At 39.0% G+C, this 20,882-nt stretch overlaps 2 protein-coding genes across 2 annotated transcripts; one reads left to right on the top strand and one right to left on the bottom strand.

Annotated features, from left to right (window-relative positions):
* The first annotated feature begins 702 nt into the window (after positions 1 to 702).
* LOC113146163 (transcription factor-like 5 protein) lies at positions 703 to 4,972 on the top strand. The gene is made up of 6 exons (XM_026333474.1): positions 703 to 1,368; positions 1,477 to 1,633; positions 1,720 to 1,882; positions 1,996 to 2,182; positions 3,106 to 3,247; positions 4,509 to 4,972. Exons 1-6 carry the CDS (start codon positions 719 to 721, stop codon positions 4,629 to 4,631), a joined length of 1,422 nt encoding a protein of 473 aa, XP_026189259.1. The 5' UTR covers positions 703 to 718; the 3' UTR covers positions 4,632 to 4,972.
* Positions 4,973 to 5,636: 664 nt separating this feature from the next.
* On the bottom strand, positions 5,637 to 19,890 carry col9a3 (collagen, type IX, alpha 3). The gene is made up of 32 exons (XM_026333464.1): positions 19,773 to 19,890; positions 18,834 to 18,902; positions 17,538 to 17,573; positions 16,883 to 16,954; positions 16,659 to 16,712; positions 14,664 to 14,699; positions 14,259 to 14,282; positions 14,000 to 14,053; positions 13,082 to 13,135; positions 12,886 to 12,927; positions 12,731 to 12,787; positions 12,565 to 12,618; positions 12,343 to 12,396; positions 12,076 to 12,129; positions 11,892 to 11,945; positions 11,719 to 11,772; positions 11,565 to 11,618; positions 11,433 to 11,486; positions 11,280 to 11,333; positions 11,076 to 11,120; positions 10,927 to 10,980; positions 10,773 to 10,826; positions 10,059 to 10,112; positions 9,897 to 9,968; positions 9,353 to 9,388; positions 9,204 to 9,248; positions 8,741 to 8,773; positions 7,690 to 7,836; positions 7,517 to 7,571; positions 7,242 to 7,424; positions 6,614 to 6,691; positions 5,637 to 6,360 (listed from the first exon to the last, which is right to left on the bottom strand). Exons 1-32 carry the CDS (start codon positions 19,836 to 19,838, stop codon positions 6,176 to 6,178), a joined length of 2,037 nt encoding a protein of 678 aa, XP_026189249.1. The 5' UTR covers positions 19,839 to 19,890; the 3' UTR covers positions 5,637 to 6,175.
* Between the last annotated feature and the right edge of the window lie 992 nt (positions 19,891 to 20,882).

Here is a 20,882-nt window from a genome sequence, read left to right as displayed (position 1 = left end):
ATGGAAATGGATAGTTAATTTGAAAAGTGATTTTTATTTAATAGTTGGAAGTTTTGATGTTTAGGCACAAATGATCGGACAATTATTGTGTGTAAGACCTTTAACCCAGAAGCCTCGGACTTTTGCTGCTAAGAACTGCGCGCTCCTTGCGGGAACACGCGCACGACAGCTGCTTTTCTAAACGGTGCTTCAGGTATCGTGTGCGTCTTCCCGCGAGGAGCGCGCAGTTCTCGGCAGCAGAATTCTGCGTAACAGCGGGACACCAACGTTTGTTCCCCGCGGCCAGAACACGGTGTTGGCAGTAAGTAATCTGAAGAAACGAGTGAAAAGCAGTGCTAAACCGTGATTAATAACTTCAACGTATAAATAATCTGACATTTTTAAAATCGTCGACTCAATAATTGACTCTTAAAAATCTTGCCCCGTTTATAATTTGTAAGGTAGTTTTTGCTGTACCTAACGCTAGTTCAACGTTAGCTAACACGTTTCTCGTTCGCAAATCCAAATTTACAAGCTTCCTTTTTTATTTAGCGTTACGGATTGTTTGTTCACTGACACCTTGCAGTTTTGGATAAAGTGCTAAATGTCAGCATTATCGGTGTTTTGTGGTTAAACTGAAAAACAATGTATTTGACGGTATGTTCGCAGGTGAGTCAGTTTATGAGTCAGTTTTCAGGGCACACCGCGGTTAGCTAAACTCTGCCAACATGTACACTTTATGGTCTGTTCTGATGGAAATGTTAAACAAGTAAAATGTTTCTTGATATCACTCCCATATCTAGAGTCAGGGATGTCATCCTTTTCCTCAGTTTGTAAAACCATCCATATGTCACCTTCATCCAGAGAACACGCCTGCGGCTCTACTGGACTGCTTTTCAGCCAAATTGGTCTTGTGACACATAACCAGGGGCAGATGTTGGGGACTGAGCACGGTCTGATGGACATGACAGACACAGACTACACACATCTTCAGCACCTTATCCAAACTCACATGGAGCCACAAGGTGGGCCTCCAGATGGACCAGATGCCAGATGTCCCCCTGCTTCAGCGATGATAAAAGAGACCACTGGATCCACAGCAATTTCTCCCTTCACAGCCGCTCAAGCTATAGACCTGTCGACTTCGACTGATGAACACTGTCATGTGATGCCAGGAGAAAGGACTCCACCTTCTTACGGAGAAGTCCCAACTTTTGTTATGGCCAGACTCATAGGAGAAGACAGTCCAAATGATCCACCTCTCAGCAGCAGTTCATCTTCACAGAAGCCATCCAGACCAGCTGCTAGAGTTTGCTTGGAGAAAAGGTTTAACACAATGTCTGCTGACACCCTAAGACAGCAAGATATTCAGTCAGCAGTTCTCAGCAAGTAGGTGTCACTCCTATAATTTTTTTTTGTGGTTTGTCAGTAAATATAATAACATTATGCTGAAACATTAAAGTGATGAAATGTGTAAATCTTTGGTTGTTGTTTCAGTTTTTTGACAATGCTTCAACAATCTGCAGAGGCTCAAGAGGCAGTCAAACATCCTCAGATGCAGAAGTGGATGAAAACTGACAGAGCAAGTCATTTGGAGGTTTCCAACCCATATGTAGGGGGTGTATTTAACCCAGTCACCAACACTTGTGGTCAAGTATGATGAAAAAGATAACAAAATACATTTTGTTATGCATTAATGTAATCATTTTTGTTTACTCATTTGTTTGTGTGTAATTTCAGGTGATTGGCCATATTCCTCAAATTATGGAACCTAACAAGCACCAAGGTTTAATCTTTCCCAAGAGTTTTTCATTTAATTTTCTCCCAGAGAGAATTATTACAAAGGCCCACTATACTAGTAGCAGCAACCTAACTGAAGAGCAGCGTTTGGTGAACAAAGAAAGTAATAATCATTACTTATTTCAAAAAATGTAAATTGTCATCTGCCATGTTAAGCTGCAAATACAAGCACAGGTTTGTGTTTAATGCTCATTTTTCATATCATCATTTTCATAGATGATATGGTGAGACTTGCTGCCACCAGGAAGCATGGTCGTGCTCACAGCTCTCAACCCATGAAGGCTGCTGAAGCTGCCCAAGGCTCAACTGGAGAAGCAGAGAGCAGCAGCAGGAAAAGAACTCAGCCGGCTATGTCACTTAGCCAGCGCAAGGAAAGACACAATAGCAAGGAGAGAGAACGCAGGTGGGTTGTCATTACTGATAGCTGAAGGTGTCTTGCAATCTCCTTTTCTCATTTGGCTCATGAAATACTGAAAATGAATTTACTTTCTAATCACACTATCATGCTTTCTTGTCAGGATGTAGCCGCAGGAGTGTTTTCCTGTGACAATATGTAAAGTAAAGTGGGTGTGCGAGCTCAGCCAATTCTAGACTGTGTCCCAAATTACTTCTTTATTTCTCTCTGCATCACCCTAGGGTTCTTTAAGGACAGGCTGAGGGTGCTGAAGAATTTATTTGCTGTACCTTTTTAATAACTTTCATATATAAAAACAATATAACCCTTACATAATCTACATTTTCATATTATGTTTAAGAATAAACATGTAATTTACCACCCGAAAAGCCCTTAAATATGCAGCTATGCCTGAGCTGACATAGGGGACAAATGCTCTTGGTTGCTAGCTATCAAAAGTAACACAACATGCTTTACAATTGTTATAATTTTTACCTGTCACAGGTTTAGTGTTGTAATATTATTTACACAGCCATCTAAGGCAAACAGTTCAAAAACATCAACTTGGACTTAAGTGGCAGACGAACTGATGTTTGCAGCCCTGTGGTATAACTCAGACAGAGCACAGGTCTTCTCGATTGACCTATAACCTTTGGATCTTTCTATTCAGGGACCAACTTAATCTCCCACTATGTTGGTACTAAATTTTAAAAAATCCTAATGTGTAGTTCCTTAATATGCTGACTTATGTCATCCTGGGCTCTGGGATATTGTGACATGTTTTCTGTATTTTATTAATCAAATGAACAATCAATTAACTGAGACAGTAATTGACTGATTCATCAAAAATAAAAATAAGCACAGGGTCACAGCTCCGTAAAGCTTTAGAAACACTAAGTAAAACCATGTGTACTGTCCATGTTGCTGTGTAGGAAGAGGATTCGTTTGTTCTGTGATGAGCTGAACGTGCTGGTGCCGTTCTGTGACTCAGATACAGATAAAGTCACCACCCTCCAGTGGACCACTGCCTTCCTCAGATACATCAACAAAACGTATGGAGATACTTTTAAAGAGGTACGTTTGTGTGGTTTCATCTTGGATCAAACAGTCACAAACATCGATTGATGTAAAACGTTTTTCCTTGTTCATCTTGAAACTGCATTATGTGAGTCTAGAAACTTGAGGCTAGAAGATGGAAGGTAATTGCATTTCCTCATGTTGATTTATAAGTACTGCAGCTACCTTGATAAATTGTGATATGTAGAAGGTTCAAATCAATATATACTTAGCTGCACAGTATGAAATTACATAAACTTCATCATTTTACTGTGATAGATTATCTACTGTTAATGTAACAGTTAATGCTGCCTGTAAAGATTGATTTTACCAACTGAACAATACATAACAAAACACCCGGGGCAAAGAGGGGAACTCCCAGAGGGCATTGCACAAATGTAGAAGTTAGAAAACTGGGATGACTGAAAAAGTGCGGCTTGATCTAGTTGAATCAGCACATCCTGACTACGTTTGCCGAGCCAGGTTGAGAAGGTGGATCTATGTCACGCTAAGTGTAAGAGAGATATAAGTGAGTGATATCATATCACTCAGAAGGTTGCATGTTCCTCAGGAAATTTATGATTAATTGCAAACGTGCCCACAATGCGTATCAATCTTATGTAGTTAATGTATTCTACTCTTAGATAAAATAACCTAGGTTAAAACAAATATATCTAGTTGATTTTATTTAATCTATAATCTGATGAGTTGATCTATTTCTATCTATTTTAGGTATCCTATCATTAATAAAGAACTTCTGCTTGTTGTGGAGGGGTCTTCTCTAGCTAAGGAAGGTGATTAATATATGTCCTAGTGTTTTCAGCAGCAAATAGTGCCTTTATTGAGGTTTTCAGCGTCGCTAAGACAATAAACAAACATGCCACCTACTTAGTGCCTCAGTGTTACACAGACTGTCTCTGGGACACCGAGGACACTGTGCTGTCTGGGCTGGGCCTGGCAGCCTGCATATATATTTGATGCCATCATCTGAGAATCTGTAGCTCACAGTTTGATATTCATTCATCTGCAAAGGTCAGTGGGTCCACGTAAATGAATGACAATATATCTGTAGTATTATAATTCAGGATAATTAAAATGATGCAACATATCTACAGAAGACCATGGAGTGACTGTAAACCACATTAATTTCTAAAAGGAAAATCTGACCATAATTACTTATCTTGATTTTGTGCAATACCCTCCAGGTTGCACAAACTTAAAACACTAGTGGTAATATCTGTCACCAGCCACAATAATCTGACTTTCTCTTCCTTCACAGGAGTTTCAGAAGTCCTTCATTGATGAGAAAGGACTCTTTCTTAAATCCGGCCCTTCAGTCCAGGACTTCAACCACCCAGAGATAGACAAGACAATGAGCATTCCTTTTGTGGTAGAACAATGATCTCCTTTACTGTTTAGTCTAAATCAACTGGATATTTAAATGCACTTAACCTTTAAAGTAGATTTGGGCTGTCCAGTGAGGTCTGGCTGTGGTTATGTTGATATGCTGTTAGATTTTAAATGATAAAAAGTGTCCTTTTCAGATGAATCCTGTTTCCAACCACATTGCAATGATTTAGAAAGTGAAAGGTTTTTAATCTCAGACTGTGTGATGCTCACACATGGTCAGAGACCACAGTGTATCAGGCCAGTATTTCAACTGCCATATTATTTCGTCTGCCACTGCATAATACATCCAAGACCTTTCATAGCCATCTGCAGATGGCACTGTTTCCCTTTGGAAAATCAGACAAGCTACTGCTCTAATGACTAAACTTCAGCTATCATAAATTTACAAATGTTTAATTATATCTGCATCTTTTTTTTATACCTGATTCAAATAGTGTTGAACTTTGTTCATACTATGTTTTTTTTTAATTTTTGTGTCTATATGCAGTGGAGTTTAATCACACATTTCAGTGTTTTTCATGAATATAGTTGCACTGTTTTGTGAATGAATGGGATTACTTGACTTTGATGGTGTTAAGCAAATTACTCTGAAGTACAGACTGTTCATTTGATATGTAGAGAAGAGTAATGTTTTACTGAAAAGTGGCTTTATTTGTTCGTTCTTACAACATGTCGCTGTAGCATCTTACTGTACATACAACAGTCACTCACAAATAATAAATAGTATTTAAATTCATGTATATTTAATAGTTACAGCACCGGTAGTACATAGTGGACATGGTCACTGCAGACTGGAAAAAAGAAAAATGTTTTTATTTTGACCCTAAGATTCTTAAACTTATTTTACAATGTTTGATTTATGCATCCACATGTTTTATTTTGTTATTGATTCTCAAATCTGGAGAATCTTTCTCACGTTATTAAAAACAATCTGTAAAAAAGTCTACTCAAAGTTTAACAGTATTTGATCTACACAATTTCTGGGCACCTTGGTATTTGTTGTTTTAGTCCTTTTACAATACATACACAGCCCCTTGACAGAGGCCATTTCCCTCTGACACCTATTTCCATATTTTACACTGTCAGCATGCATGTTGAGGTAAGACCTGTGATTTTACACTAATGGGTAGTGATACATGTTCATTCATATCAGTCAGTCACTGTTATTAGTGTCATCTGCCAGAAGGTAACGGGGACATAGAAACAACATGTACAAAGTTTTTATACACAAAAGATTCATTTTCCAGTTATTTGAAAGTCAAGTCTTATGTGATTTGGAGTGTTTTGAGTAATGCAGTTATTCTCTTGCACTCTTCTGTGCTTCTGTCCACTTTTGGGTGTCATCTTTGTGTTTTGTCTCACAGTTGCTCTGGTTATTCTTGTCACTCCTCGGATACTCCCCTATTCCTCTCAAATATCACACCGGTTGTTGTTATTCTTCTTGTGAAGACATTTTTTGTGATCACGCTCAATCGTTCCTTCACTCATCACCCTTTCTTCTGGGGGTGGATGTTGTCAGGTTGCAGGAAGCAGTGTTTAATTGTTTTTGGGGTTGGAGGATTTCCCAGCAACTGATGGTCCCTGGCAGGCTGATGTATCACAGATTCCAGGAGGTCCCTGGTGCCCAGTCCTACCTACCCTGCCTGGCTCTCCAGGCTCACCTGGATCTCCTGGAGATCCATCACGGCCATCTTTGACAATGCCAGGTACTCCTGGAAGACCTGTGGAGGGTAATACAAAGAATGATATTAGGTAGTCAAGCTGCACAGTGGATTCAAATATTAAACTGCACTGTGGGATGGTCAGAAGATAAGTCATGATAATTTAAAGTTAATAGAAAATATACCACACAAGAGTTTTCAGTCAGGATGTTCCCATTGTTGCAGTTTAAAGCATAGGTGTAGTAATATACATTAGTCAAGGCTGACTAGCTCATGTTAGTATGTGTTGTATAAGGAAGGCCACATAGTGTACCTTGGTTTCCTTGGTCTCCAGTTGGTCCATCTATGGCCCTGCCAATGGATCCCTTATCTCCTGGCTCACCCATATCACCTGTTGAGAAAGGAGAACATTTAATCAGCGATGCAAGTAACTCACTCATCAGCACCAGTACTGTAATTAAGTAGTTGTAAGATACTTGTACTTTACTTGAGTATTTCCACTTTATGCTACTCCACTACATATCAGCAGCAAAAATCACACTTCACCACTGCAGTGAATTTAGATTTTTGTAGTTATTACTTTTTACATTGAACAATATGTAAAAATCAGGTAAAAAGTATTGAAATTAAACCAGTGGTTTGTTCCTGTTTCAAAAAACAAAACAGCAAACAGAAAAACACTGGTTGGGGCCATTGTCACGTTTAAGATGTTGGAGTTGTCTACACCAGACACATTTCCCCTCTAAACATTTCAAATGGTTTCATTGGAATAACATATAGCTATAATAAGGGGAAACTATCCAGTATTTCTCAAAAAAGTAAAGATCAAAGAAAAGTTAGTTTCTATTCTATTCTATTTCATATGATTATAGAAATGAAAAAGTACTGATTAAACAATTTTAGTGCTGTTACTGATGGAGTCCATATTTTATGTTTCATACCTCTGGGACCAGGGTCTCCAAGTTCTCCTGGTAGGCCTCTGTAGCCTGGTGGCCCACGGGCACCCGGATGCCCAATAGAGCCAGCAACTCCTGGCTTTCCTGGAAGTCCAGGAGGGCCTGGGCGGCCCACCATTCCAGGGGCCAGGGGTCTTCGAAGATTGGCTGCTAACTGTGCAATCTGATCTGCATAAGAGGAGAACAACAAAGAGTAAATTTCCAGCTTACGTTTTATTCATCACTGGAATTACAAGCAAAGATGAATTGAGATTTCTCACCATCGATCATTGAGCCACACAGCTCTCTGATGTGCTGCTCACTTGCCAATTTACCCTGAAACACAAGACTTTTTTTATCCCTGTCCTGGCAGGTTGTTAGGACATATTAACTTGCTGCTACTAAAGCTCTTTTCAGCTTTTACAGATAATAATAAAAAAAAAAAAACACTCACGGGTACACCTGTCTTTCCCGCAATTCCAGGCAGACCCTGTTCTCCCTGGAAGCCCATTGATCCTTGTTTTCCCGGAAGCCCTCTTGCCCCGAGCTCACCTTGTGGACCTATCACGCCCTTAGGTCCTAGTTCACCCTGCTTCCCTGGCTATAATTAACCAAAGTTTGTTAAATAACTCAGTATGGTTTGTAGTATAGAGAAAAATGCAGCAATCAATTACTTCTCAACTGGTGCCCAAACAGCCACAAGCCTCTGATTTGATTGTTGAATAAGCAGCAACTAAGGAGCAAGCTGGGTTTGTTCAGACAATGTGGGGGCAGATTTATACAGTGTCTTTTTGCTTGATCATTACTCCACCGAGCACAGCAAACAGTAAATGAGACTAAGAGAGTGAGGCTCATCAGCGCTGTCTCTCTAATTACATAAATTGTGCTGCAGCTTAATGTGACTCGTCTCTCCCTTGTGGAGAGAGCAGTGAACTGGCCAATAAAGCTAAAGCAGCAATTCCTAATTAATCTTATTAAACCTGGAATGTGAGGCTCAATCTTGTGCAATGACTCAGACAAATGGGCAACTGCTCAGAACTATGCACCAGTTTTTAATGTTTTAATGTAATGAAGCAGACAGAAGGAGCCTGGAACGAACTTATGCTGCTACTTACAGCCAGAGAGGAAATCTCAGTGAACTGTTTTGATAATAATAGACATCTGCTGCAATGATTCCTAACCAAGGTACTTCTGTAGTTGCTTGAAATATCAAAAAAAATTACAATTAAATAAATTGCTCATGTTAAGTCAATTATAAGACACTATGTTTTAACAAACTAGTGAACATGCTCACAGAAAAGTTGAAAAAGCTAAAAATTATGAAAAAAGTTCATGTAATTAGCTTAATGTGTTTCAGTTTCCGATTTTAAAATGAATTGAATTAAAATAATCAGCTTGAACTAGTGGATGCATGTTTAAATTAATTGCTCTGAATGGCTGAGGCAAGTGTGTAAGGACATAAGTAAAATTCACAAAATGCAAATTAAAACAATGATATAGCTCACCTCGCCTTTTTGTCCAACTGGCCCAAAAGGACCCTGTACAAAATGTGACATAGCACACAATCAATCAATTAATCAATCAGATGGTAAATTTAAACTGTAAAAAAGGTCAGACTAATACACACAAGATACAGAAATGACTAAACAATAAAAGTAGTAAAATAAATATATATATATATAAAAAAATTAAGAGCCAAAAATATGAAATAAATACAATAAAGTTAATGACTGTAAAACATTCTAATCAAATTTTGGCTAAAAGGTCCATTTATGTTTAAAGATATCCTGAGGCCGATTGTACCAATGACAAATAAAAACTTAAAGCATGTTTCAAAAAAATCTGCACTAAAACTGATAGACAATCAGGGTAAAGTCCTGAATTAACTGTACAACTAATTGCTAATTACTGCTTGTTTGGATTCTGACTGAGGATATGAAATGTAATACAGTGAAAGGTAATACTTACAGGTTCCCCATTCTCTCCTGGTAAACCATCACTTCCTGCCACACCCTAAAGTGACAACATGAATTATTTGATGATTGTTTTGTTGAACATTGGGAGGAAAACTGTCAGTGTCATATTAAAATTTGACCAGCTTGAAGAGAAATGTTTACCATGTCTCCTTTGGCTCCAGAAGCTCCAACTGGACCCTATAGGAATTGAAAGAGGAGATGGAAAGAGAGAATAAGTGAAAGTCATGTATAGACATTTGTGGAAGGCAAGCAGTGGGAGAAGGGAGGAGAGGTGGACTGTTTGAGAGTAAGCAGGACTGGTATAAAGGCTGGCTTTGTTCTGTCTTCAGGTTCTGAACAGGAGGCCACTTTGTGTCTAAGCTCTCTCCTGGCTGCAGTTTGAGTTTATAGCAGGGGGACGACCTGGCTATTGAGATGCACTACCCTTCATGGACACAGCTGGCTAGTTATAGTACATTCGTCTGCTGTGTGTAAATTTCCAGTTATTTGTAAGTCAAGTCTTGTTATTAAAAAACCTTTCACTTTCTTGTTATAGTTTCTGGTGTGCACACACATCTCCTTAATTCAGATTATTTTCAGATTATTTGAGTTTATGGGACTTTTATGGGTCATTATGGGTTATTGATCATTTAAAATTAAATTAGATCTCCCATACTTAGGTGACTGTCTCACACATCAAACTCACCCTTTCACCAAACTCGCCACGGATTCCTGTTGGACCTGGAAGACCTGGATCCCCCAAACCTCCAGTCACCCCCTGTGGTATCAGATACATACAGTCAATAAGTCAAATGAAAATAAGAATTAAAAAAAAAAAAAAGGTAATTAGTGATTTCATGTAACTGACCTGAAAGCCTCTCACTCCCTGAGGCCCAGGGTTGCCCACTGGTCCAATGCCTCCCTGTTGGAAACAGACGTTATCATGTCATCCTACTACAAAATGCATATAGTAAGTAAACAACTGTTTGTTACTGATGAATATCCCTTTTGGAAAAAGATATTTGGTTTGTGATGGTTGTGTGAGGTATGATTCATTGTGCAGTGGAGTGTGCAATAGGTGCATTAATTTCCATGAATGTTTTATTATTTTTCCTGGCTGCAGGGTCTGATGTGAAAAACAAAGACCTCTCTGTTTATGAATATCTGCTTTCATCACTGGTTCTTCATTTCTTTCTAACTCCATCTTAGCAAGCCACTGAATCAACAGCAATATTCTAGACACTTAGGTATCAGAATATAATTGACTTTGACAGGCGGTAGTTTATTATTCTATTATCTATTCCAGGATAGCAACGCACGGATGTATGCTGCCATGCATTTGCGGTCTTTTATGATGAATGCTTTACTTAGTCACTTACTCAGTCATTATGCGTTTAAATATCCATGGTGGTTATTAGAAAAGTATGTTTTAAAGGGTTAGAAACTGAGTCTGGATAATGTAAACTGGTTAATGTAAGAGATGACTGGCTCCTGTTTTTCTTAAGCTTGTACAGCTATACAAGCAGTGCAGATATGGTGTATGGACACATTGCTTTAGTTTAGGTGTAAGTAATAAACTCACAGCCACTCCTCTAGGTCCTGCTATGCCCCTCTCTCCTGGGACGCCTATCTCACCCTAAGGGATGAGAAGAAAAACAAGTCAGGAAGGCCTGGAGTCCAAATACAACATTGCTATAGTTCCATTTTGGCTTGAGAGAAGCCCATCAGATACATACAGGAATACCTGGCTCTCCAGAGGGTCCTGTCTCCCCAGGTTTCCCTGATTCACCCTGGTGTAAGACAAGGCAGAAGATAATAGTTGTCCTCAGTGATGCTAATCTCAGCTCTAAGTTAAGGGGTGTTTCTTTTTCTTTGTAATACTCACAACTTCTCCTTTAGATCCCTTTGCACCAGCCTTTCCTTGCAGACCCTGGTGCAAAGTCAACAGTGATTAGGACTGAGTATGTGAAAATGTAGAAATGCACAATCAAACTACTATTTTCTATAAAGACTGAAGGTAATGATTGATTTAACTAATAATTATTTATTATCAGATGGGAAACAGCCATGTGTTCTTCAAAATACTTACAGGAAGGCCATTTGGTCCTTTCTCTCCAACCATTCCATGGCGTCCGGCATCACCCTGTCAGCACAGACAATACTGGCTGTGATATCAGCCTTGCTATGGCATTAGACTCACAACCGATTTAAACAAAACAACATGCAGGAAGGTGCAACTTGCCTTCTCGCCATCTAATCCTGGTGTACCATCTTTGCCATCTCTGCCAGGAATACCCTGTCAAAGAAATTAAAATGATCTTCATGGTTCTAAGTGGTGATGTACATCAAAACACCTTTTTTTATATGCACTTACAGGCTCCCCTTTGGGTCCGGGTCCCCCTGGAGCTCCTTTGGGACCAATTTTACCCTGTTGAAAAACACATTTCGCATGATGCATGTCATTTTCATATTTATGTCTTAGATAGACTTGTGAAATGAAGACTCACAACTCTCAGTCTTTTACTTACAATTTCTCCTTTGGGCCCTTTGAACCCATGTGGTCCTTTTTCTCCAGTGTCACCCTGGACACATCAGATGAAACACACAGCTATTCATTGATGGGACCAGTCATGTATTGTAGATATCAACTATCACCGAACTCTGTTTTTATTTAGTGCGTTGCAAACAAGAAGAGACTCACTGTCTTGCCAATGATGCCAGGGATGCCAGGTTTGCCTCTGAAACCTGGGAAGCCCTTGAGACAAACAGAGTATGAGGTCAAAAGACATGTACATGTTTGCACACAAATTTAAATGGCGCTGCATGTCTGTTTTGAGTGATAAGAAGTTGAAAAAGAAAGGAGTGATGATGTAATTGTTGCTTACTCTGTCTCCCACAGATCCCATTGGACCTTGTAAACCTCTCAGACCACGTGGACCCTGTGACACAGCATTACAGCAGTTGTGAAGGTATATACACACATCAACTCAGTACTTTTCATAATTTCTAAAAAAAAAAAACATGCTTGGATGTGTTGTATCAAGTATGCAAAATTTAAGGGTAGTCAGCACGTGAAAAGTACAAGAAAGAAAAAAAAATAATACTAACTGAAGTAATATGAGATTTCCATGAATACTCTTAATATAACTCACCTGCAGACCCACAGGGCCGGAAATACCTGGTGGGCCCGGTGGGCCAGGGTCACCCTAGAAACAGAACAACAGTGCAAAATCAAAACATCAGATCATAGAAAGATGAGCACTTGTTCTCAGTAAAGTCAATGTTTTCCAAATAATAGGTGCATTTTATTTGTATATAACCTGTTTCTTTTATATCACTGACAAAGGTCAAACAATATCACATAATAACCCCACCTTCTCTCCATTTTTCCCAGGCTCTCCTTTGTCTCCTTTATGTCCTGTGTGACCCTACATGAGGAACAATACACCGAATACAGATGAGTGTCCCTGAGAAAATTAAGCAGTACATTTATAATAAATGAAAAAAAAACAATATAATTACGGCAGAATCTCTATTCACCTTGAATCCTGGCATCCCAGGGGGACCAGGGGGACCAGGTGGGCAGATTGCAGGACACTGTAGAGGACAGACACAAAACACTGAGAGCTCTGTATGCAGAGGACACACCTCTGGTCATTAAGCTGTTTTTATATGGCATGGGTATGAAATCTTACCAGAAGTTCACCACTGAGATCATGAAGAGTGCCAGGAAGACCCTGAGAGACAACATAAAAAAAAAATCAAGACTTGTTCTATTAACACTAACACATCTTTGGGTCAGTGCATTGTTGGTTTGGTGTGTCAGTCAACAAGAGATCCACTGGGTACCAGTAGCACCAGTAATCAACCATATACTCCTGACGCACTTACTGGGGGCCCATCTGGGCCTGGAGGGCCAGGAAGTCCTGAAAGACCTTCGGGACCCTGAGAAACGCATAGAAGAGCATTAAGTTTAGAAGGTTCCGCATCACAGTGTAAAAGAACTGCCAGGGTTTCTCTTCCAGACTGCATCATTTGGTTCTTCCATTTGCAACATCTGAGCTAAGAGAAGTTCTTTCTACACTCAGTTCCAGCTCTTTCTTAGGGTTACTTATGGGTTACCATTAATTTCAGTATGCTTGATTAACAACTTAACCACCAGGTGATCAAAAAATGAATGTTCGATAATACTTATCTCAGACACTCCAAGGACTGACCCAGACTGTAATGCTGTGTAACAAACTAGGAGTGTGGGCTTTTAAAGAGGCATTAGGCATTCACTGTACTGTACAAGGAGGGACAATCCAGTTGCATTAGGGCATGTATATGATCCAGTGGTTTTGAACTAATAGTCTGGGTATCAAATTAAATCATAAATCTGTCTATGGAAACAAATAATAAATAAACAATAATTGATTCTTGACCCTGAATATCTTCACATTGTTGCAGACAAGACTATATCGCCTGAAATTACACATAAGCTGCATATGCATTGGACAATAAAGTGTGACCCAGCAGAAATACTACGCAATCCACATACAGAGGTGTCCTTACTCTTGAGTGGTTATTCATATCCTCTTGGCTCCTGCTACAGTAATGGGAAATTTAGGGCAATGTTGTACAAGCTTTGTCTGCATCAGTTTACTGTTTTTATTGCTCAATCTTATGTATGATCACCAATCACCTAATAAATTAACTAGATGGTAATTTTCCAAAAGGCTTTGAATCACAGACTAAAACTGCACAGACAAAAATGTACCTATCAGTGGAGGTAGCTCCTTAATGAGTAAAGATCAGACAGATACTCACTGGTGGACCCTGAGGTCCAACTCCGCCTGGCAACCCGTTGGTTCCAGGTAGTCCCTGGAAACAAAAGACACTGGGTGTGTCATAAGACAAAGTACATGTAGAGATGCAGCATACAATCTGAGCTACAACATACTGAAACATTTCCAAGCATGGTCTCCCAGGAAACAATCAATAGTGAAGTTTAAAAATGATGCACGTACATAAAACTCTCCCCCTTTGTACACATAAGAAAGGTATAAAGACAATGTTGTGTACTCACTGGAGCTCCTGGTCTCCCTCTGCCCTATGGAAGATATAGAAAGGCAAATTAAGGGTTGATTAATTTTTTTTCCACATCAATATCCACCATATCATGTAGTATCACATCAAAATCGCAGCAGGTTGTTACTGTGAGGTGGATAATCTGTGTTTTCCTGCAGCGATATGTGACGCTACCTCGTCCTCCTTATGTTAACTGAGTCTGCTTTAAGCACAGTTATGTCTCAGCTTACAAACTTGACTGAAATGATTCAGTCTGAAAGAGGACTAACCATAGGTATGAGATATGTAAAGTCTCTGTGCTTTATCTATATTGATAAGCAAACTGAAGTATGCATATATAAAGTTACTGCTGTGTACTTGCATTTCTGAGGTGTTACGTGGTACAGTACGTGGGGGTACTTACAGGAGGTCCAGGTGGCCCAGGAGGTCCAGGTTCACCCTGTAGAGAGCCAGATAAAATGCTACAATCAAGCATTGCAAAAGAAGCTTACGTATAAATAAAGATATATAATGTGTATATAAAACGTATATTAACTCATATTTGGGACTGTGTACTTGGAAAAAAAGGTTCATCTTTAAATAGAAGAGCTGTCAGTGGATCATTAAATTATACAGAAAGGGTAAAAAATGTCTCTGTTATGTCTGATGTTTTATAGAATGTTACATGTAATCACTGCAAAACAATAAGGCACACAGCTGTTAATTATTGTGCATCCATACTGTATACAATTTAAACTATGTGAATAGATTCTAAGTGTGTGTGTGTGTGTGTGTGTGTTTGTTGCTTGACACAGTTGCTAGCTCCAGCTACAGTAGCCACAGTCAGTACAAGGAGTGTTGTTGCTATATAAGACTTTATTTATTTGATATTCTATAAATACCTTCAAATTTGTGTTTCCTCTCAGTCTCTACTATGTTTTCTAACAACAAAGGCAAAATGCCACAAACAGTATTTAAAAAAGATCATATGTGGTAATTGGGATGAGACTTCCCCCTGTAGGTCATGAGGACGAGGATCACAACGTTTCGTATGGTAACAAATTATTACAGACAATAATGTCAAAGATAAGATAATTTCTGTGATCGGTTAATATGAGAATTTATCTAATATGGTGACTGCATATGTGGTTCTGTTCTGAATAATTTATCTTCTCTGTATTACCAGCTGCAGAGGAGACAATTATAACAAATATTTGTACTCTGTCTTCTTGTCCTCTATTAACTTTTGTTTGTTTACATGTTCCTCCATTACTTCTTTCAGTAAAAAATACTCCTCCAAACTTATTCCACATAGAAACGATCATATTGTGGTTTCTTGTTGTCCCCTGCTTCTATTCTTCCTACACCACCTCTTCGTTTGCGCCCCACAGCTGTATTTGTGTTGTCTGAGCTGTGTGAGGGCAAATGACTTCAAACAAACAGACCTAACACAGCAATGTCACACTTACATATCACATTCCTCAGAGGGCAAACTAGACAACAGGCTATAGTAGCTGACAAATGTTAAACACAGATGTGAGGTAACTGATCATTACCTATAAATATCTTAAAAAAAAAAAAAAAACATTAAGCAGATGTGAAAAATTATTTTGTAGTGCTCTGCAAATGAACAATCATTATTTCCGTTAGCCGATACTGTACATTTGATTTGCGTCTGTAAATTAGCTTGTGTTTTGTCTCAGACTCCTCCAGCCTGATCCACTTTGTCTTTGCATGATTCTTCATCATTTCCATAACAGTGTAGTAATCTGAGTAATTAGGGACATGGGTTAACACAGGCTTCCTCATTAGGTTGGCTAATTAGTTGAATTGCCAGGGGGCTTTATCTGTCTTGACAGTGATTTTGCAGTCTTACAGCTAAAGTCTCTCAGTCTTAATTCTGTCATACTGTATATTCTAAGAAAGTCTTCCTGTTACCGTAAGCTATAAAAATGGTTTGGTGTCACGTGTTTAATTCTGGCCTCTCTTGTGTCTCTCAGAGGATAATACCTGCTTCCCTCGGCATCAGGGCAACAGATCATCATCCCCTACAGCCTCACAGATTGGTGGGAAACACTACACATTCCAGACCGGATTAGGTAAGCAGCAGAAATAAATCTGATTCTGATCCCTCATTAAAAATATTCCCACCAAGAGGGAGCACTGGCTTGACAGATCAGGGCAGACAGAGGAGAGACAGGCATTGTTCCTGTTACCCATTTAAAGATCTTCATATAGCAGCACTCAGTTAGCATACATATGTTTGCATAGATGTTTGTTCTTGTGTTTTGCAAGAGGTTGACTCCAGCTGAAAAATGAGGAGCCGTCTGAAGTAGAGAACGCCATTGATACCCAACAGGTACATCTTTAAGCATATCCACAGCATCTCACAAGGGTCATAAGACTGAGACACACTTACTGCTTCCCCTGGGGGTCCATCTTTCCCAGCAGGACCATCAGGACCTGTCAAACCCTGAAGAGAAAATACACTGTTGCCTCATGCTCTGCTGTTATTTCAGTTTCATAGCAAAAAATACACTCTGATTTGTACACTGGTTCCAAACATCACTTGACAAAGACAGAGGTGGTGTGTTGAAAGTCAAGTTTAAGAATTGTCTGTTCGTGTGTTTATTGGACACTTACATCTACCCCTGGAAGTCCTGGCAGGCCTAGTTTTCCTTTTGCTCCTGGTAGTCCTGCTTTCCCTTTGGGACCCTACACAAACACAAATTTATAAAATATTGTTACCTCACTAAAAGAACAACTGATTTCTATTAATTTTATCTGAATATCATAATAAGCATTTAAATCAAAATCAAGACTAGCTAGCTGCTGTGCACTGTACAGATTGTGAAGCCTTTTAAAACAAATGAGTGATTTTGGAATATTTAAGAGACTGTATGAAAATTACTGGTTAGACAGAGGAGGGAAGGGGGTGGGGGTGGTAATTTTACTTTTGACTAAAGGTAACATAGCCTTATTTTATGTTTCTACATTTTATTTCATCAAATTTACTTGTGACATGGTTCATAATGGCACACATCAGAAGTTGGATTAAAAGTTTAAATATTAATTCAAAATATACGATTAAATAAGTTTGTATCAATTTAGCCTTAAAATACTGTGGAGAAACATTTTCAATTTATATTTTCAAGAGCAAGGCTCAAAGAAACATGATTAACCCTGGATGAAGACTATTTTTTAACAAAGTAAGAAATATAGTTCAGACACTTTCATTACCCCAGTAACTGTCATACAGTCACTAAACAAAATTGCCTTTATTTGCTGAAATACTTACTGGTTTCCCTGGCAGTCCAGGAGGCCCAGGTTTGCCCTGGTGATTTCAAAGAAGGGAAGAATAAGTATCAATGTAATGGAGAAAAATGAATCTCATTCATTGTCATAGGTCTTCTGTGACTTGTCTACAGACAGAGGTCTTGATTAAAAATACATAAAAAAAACTTGGGCAATACCAACAACAGAAATATTAACATGACTATAAAAATAAGTCTGTACTCCTTTGGTGAATAGGATATAATGTTTGGTTCCTGCAGAGACTGCTAAACTGCTGACTGGTCACATGATAAAAGTCCTAATTTAGTGGGGGTGGGGTTGTTGTGGGTCTGAGGGGAAACTCTAGATGGTCTCACAGGTTTGGGTTATGCATGAATGGGTCCTCTGTGTGCATAAACTTTACTTGAGTCATAAAACTCACTACAACTAAACATACTTTGAGATTTCCTGACATGGATATAAACCAGTGACATACAAGTTTTCATTTAACAGAAAAGTCTGACATAAATCAAAGACCTAAATGCAAAGCAAATAACATTTAAATGCATTAGTCACCATGTTACCAAAGTTTTTCCTTTTACTTAGCTCCCCCATAATCCAATTTCCTCTTTTAACATGTGCACTTGAAAGCCTCATTATATCATTTTTACTTATATTTTTACCACAACTACATATCCTACACACCAGAAAAACACCTTATATCTTATATTTCATGGGATTGTTCTTGTATTGCCTACATCAATGATCGGAATTCACACATTATCTGCCTGACTGACATTATACTGTATGAGTTAATATGTCCATTAAAGAAGTGGTACAGTCCATTTGGTATTGATATAATCTAAGCTTTAAAGGGTTTCATAAGAATGGATAATTAACCAGACAGTGTTTCGGTACCTTTTTACTCAGCATAGTCTATTGAGGAGGTTACACCCCAGAACCTGCCTACCTGACATCCATGATTATGATTTAATACTTGTAGGAGTGGCTGTGGGTGGGGTCAGTCTGATAAAACCAGACATCTAGAAATATTGTAGCCACATTTACTGTATGAACAAAGTAAACACTTTCTACCAAAAGGTAACTAACTGATAGAAATACAACAAAAGTTAATGAACAGAGTAAACTATAATCACAGGAGCAAATTTTAAAAAATATTCTAATTTTTGGTGATCTCGATTGAGGAGTTTATTAAGGAATTTATATTTTCCTAATGTACAACTATAAAATTTGAAATAGGTAAAAATAAAAAGGTGCAGTCGCTTAAAGTAAAGTGATTTTTGGAACCTGGTCAACTCACATCTGTGCCATCCTTTCCTGGAGGTCCTGGGGGTCCCGGTGGTCCATTAGTTCCTCTGGGGCCCGGCCTCTGCAACACAAAATTCACCCAAATTGTGCATTTCCCTTTAATGTAAGATTAAGGATGTAGCCACTGTTCCTCTGATGTAATCACCACACAGCGCAAATGGTGGTGAAATAACCATTGAAATGCGGTTGACCTGTGGCTGAGATCAAGTGTACAACATCAGCGGATAACGTTTGTTGTCTTTTGGCACAGTCAGATTGAGAAGTAACAGGAAAATTAGAGAAAATGTTTATTCATTTTGATGAAATCTAATAATTCGGCCTAATTATAAACATGTAACTGTCCATAGTTTATTCAACTCAACTGCAACACCGTGAAAATGAAGATGTAAACTCGCGTAAAGACGCTTTAAATCTCGCCATACGCACAACAATATGGCTAAGCAAGTTGTGTGAAAACCTAAATAAACCGGTAGTCCACTGTCCATCTAAACAAAATAAACAGGTTTCACTGAGGACTTTATAAACGAGCCCTTTCCTATAACTCTTGAATGAACAGAGGTGGCATTGTGCGCTCTGGCACTGATCTCCCAATCCGCGCATTCCACAGGTTCAGGGAAAACATAACCCTGACTTCACAGCACCTGTCGACAATTAGGCCGATACAGCAGGAAAGATACGCTGAAAGTGCCACAAATATTACTGCCTTTGAGTGCGACAGAAACTATTCACAGAAGGTTCTGAGGTCAAAAGCAGTTGGTCAGGCCTCATAACCATCATTAACAAAAGATAGAACTTTTGTTAGGAACAGTTGGGTCTGTATGGAACAAACATATTGTATAAGTTATTTAAATTATTAAAGGCTACTAGTAAAAGCTCCGCATATACTGCAGGTGTTTAAACGAAGACGGGTGCGGCACTTGGTAGTCCTTACCTGGGCTGAGGATGATGTCAAAAGCTGGCACAGTAAAAGCACCCAAACAGCAGAGAACACCGCCATGGCTCCCCGCTCGCCCTCACGAACCCGAGTTTATGCGGATAAGGACAAAGCCCCGGTTCCCGGTCCTCTTTCACTCCCCCCTAGCGTCCTCAACGGAGCCTTCCTTCACCTCACGGCGCACAGCTCCTGAATGGCTTTCTCTTTGGTTCCAGATAAACCCGAGCCTCCAGCCGAAGGGGCTGAACTCAATCTAGCGCACTGCACACAGGACTGAGGGGGGTGAGGAGGAGCGGGACTTCTAAGGGAGGCAGTAAGAAGAGGGGGGACCATTTCAGACAAGGAGGCTGAGCTGTACATGTTAAAATATGCAAGGGTTCATGGTTTGGTCTGTCTAAAACACAAATCCTCCATGTCTGGAGGTGGAAAAAAAAAAAAAAAATCAGAAATCTTGAGTGGTATCATGAACCAGCAATGTAGCAGACACTCACATAGAGCAGCAAGAGCTACAATGACTCCATGGTATGGATAAGCTATATCCTGGATTTCCCATAATGCAATAGCATATTTAAATGACATTATTCCCTTCTGGGTTGTACTAAAGTCTGGTTGTAAACTTACAATCCCAAAATAAGAGATAAGTATTACTCAAACGCCATCAAACGCCCACAGAGGATATAACAATCCTTTTAGAGCCAACTCATGAGTCTGACTGATTATGTGTAAAACAAGTGTTACTTATGTGGAATGTGTAGGGACACAACTGAAAACATCTTAACCACAAAAAAAAAAAATCTACAAACGAGGAAGAACGTACATTGTTATTAAAGCACTGCAGTCAATATGGAGATGAGAAAAATTCCTAGAAATTACTCAAAAAAAAACATACATCCACAGCCTGTCAAGGGTTGGCAAGGTGATCTAAACTTGGAAAAATCCAACAAAGTCTCTCAACAACTTTATTTATAATTTTCCAAACAAAGAATAGGTTGATCTGTTGATAAAAGCGTTAACAAAGCAAACAGCAAGCTCAAACCCCAATAATATATATTTATATTTGTATATTATTTTGTATGGTCTTTACTTACACCAACTCCACACTGATCC

The sequence above is a fragment of the Mastacembelus armatus genome, chromosome 7 (assembly GCF_900324485.2).
Source record: "Mastacembelus armatus chromosome 7, fMasArm1.2, whole genome shotgun sequence".
Lineage (NCBI taxonomy): Eukaryota > Metazoa > Chordata > Actinopteri > Synbranchiformes > Mastacembelidae > Mastacembelus > Mastacembelus armatus.
The sequence above is the reverse complement of the archived record's forward strand: the minus strand, read 5'-3'. Positions and strand labels throughout refer to the sequence as shown.

Coding starts and splice junctions, on each gene's coding strand:
- LOC113146163 (XM_026333474.1), top strand. CDS start 719: ATGGTCTGTTCTGATGGAAATGTTAAACAAGTAAAATGTTTCTTGATA. Junction 1,369..1,476: donor CAGTCAGCAGTTCTCAGCAA/GTAGGTGTCACT, acceptor TTGTTGTTTCAG/TTTTTTGACAATGCTTCAAC. Junction 1,883..1,995: donor GCGTTTGGTGAACAAAGAAA/GTAATAATCATT, acceptor TCATTTTCATAG/ATGATATGGTGAGACTTGCT.
- col9a3 (XM_026333464.1), bottom strand. CDS start 19,838: ATGGCGGTGTTCTCTGCTGTTTGGGTGCTTTTACTGTGCCAGCTTTTG. Junction 16,955..17,537: donor CTGGACTGCCAGGGAAACCA/GTAAGTATTTCA, acceptor GTGTTTGTGTAG/GGTCCCAAAGGGAAAGCAGG. Junction 11,773..11,891: donor CTGGCATCATTGGCAAGACA/GTGAGTCTCTTC, acceptor TGATGTGTCCAG/GGTGACACTGGAGAAAAAGG.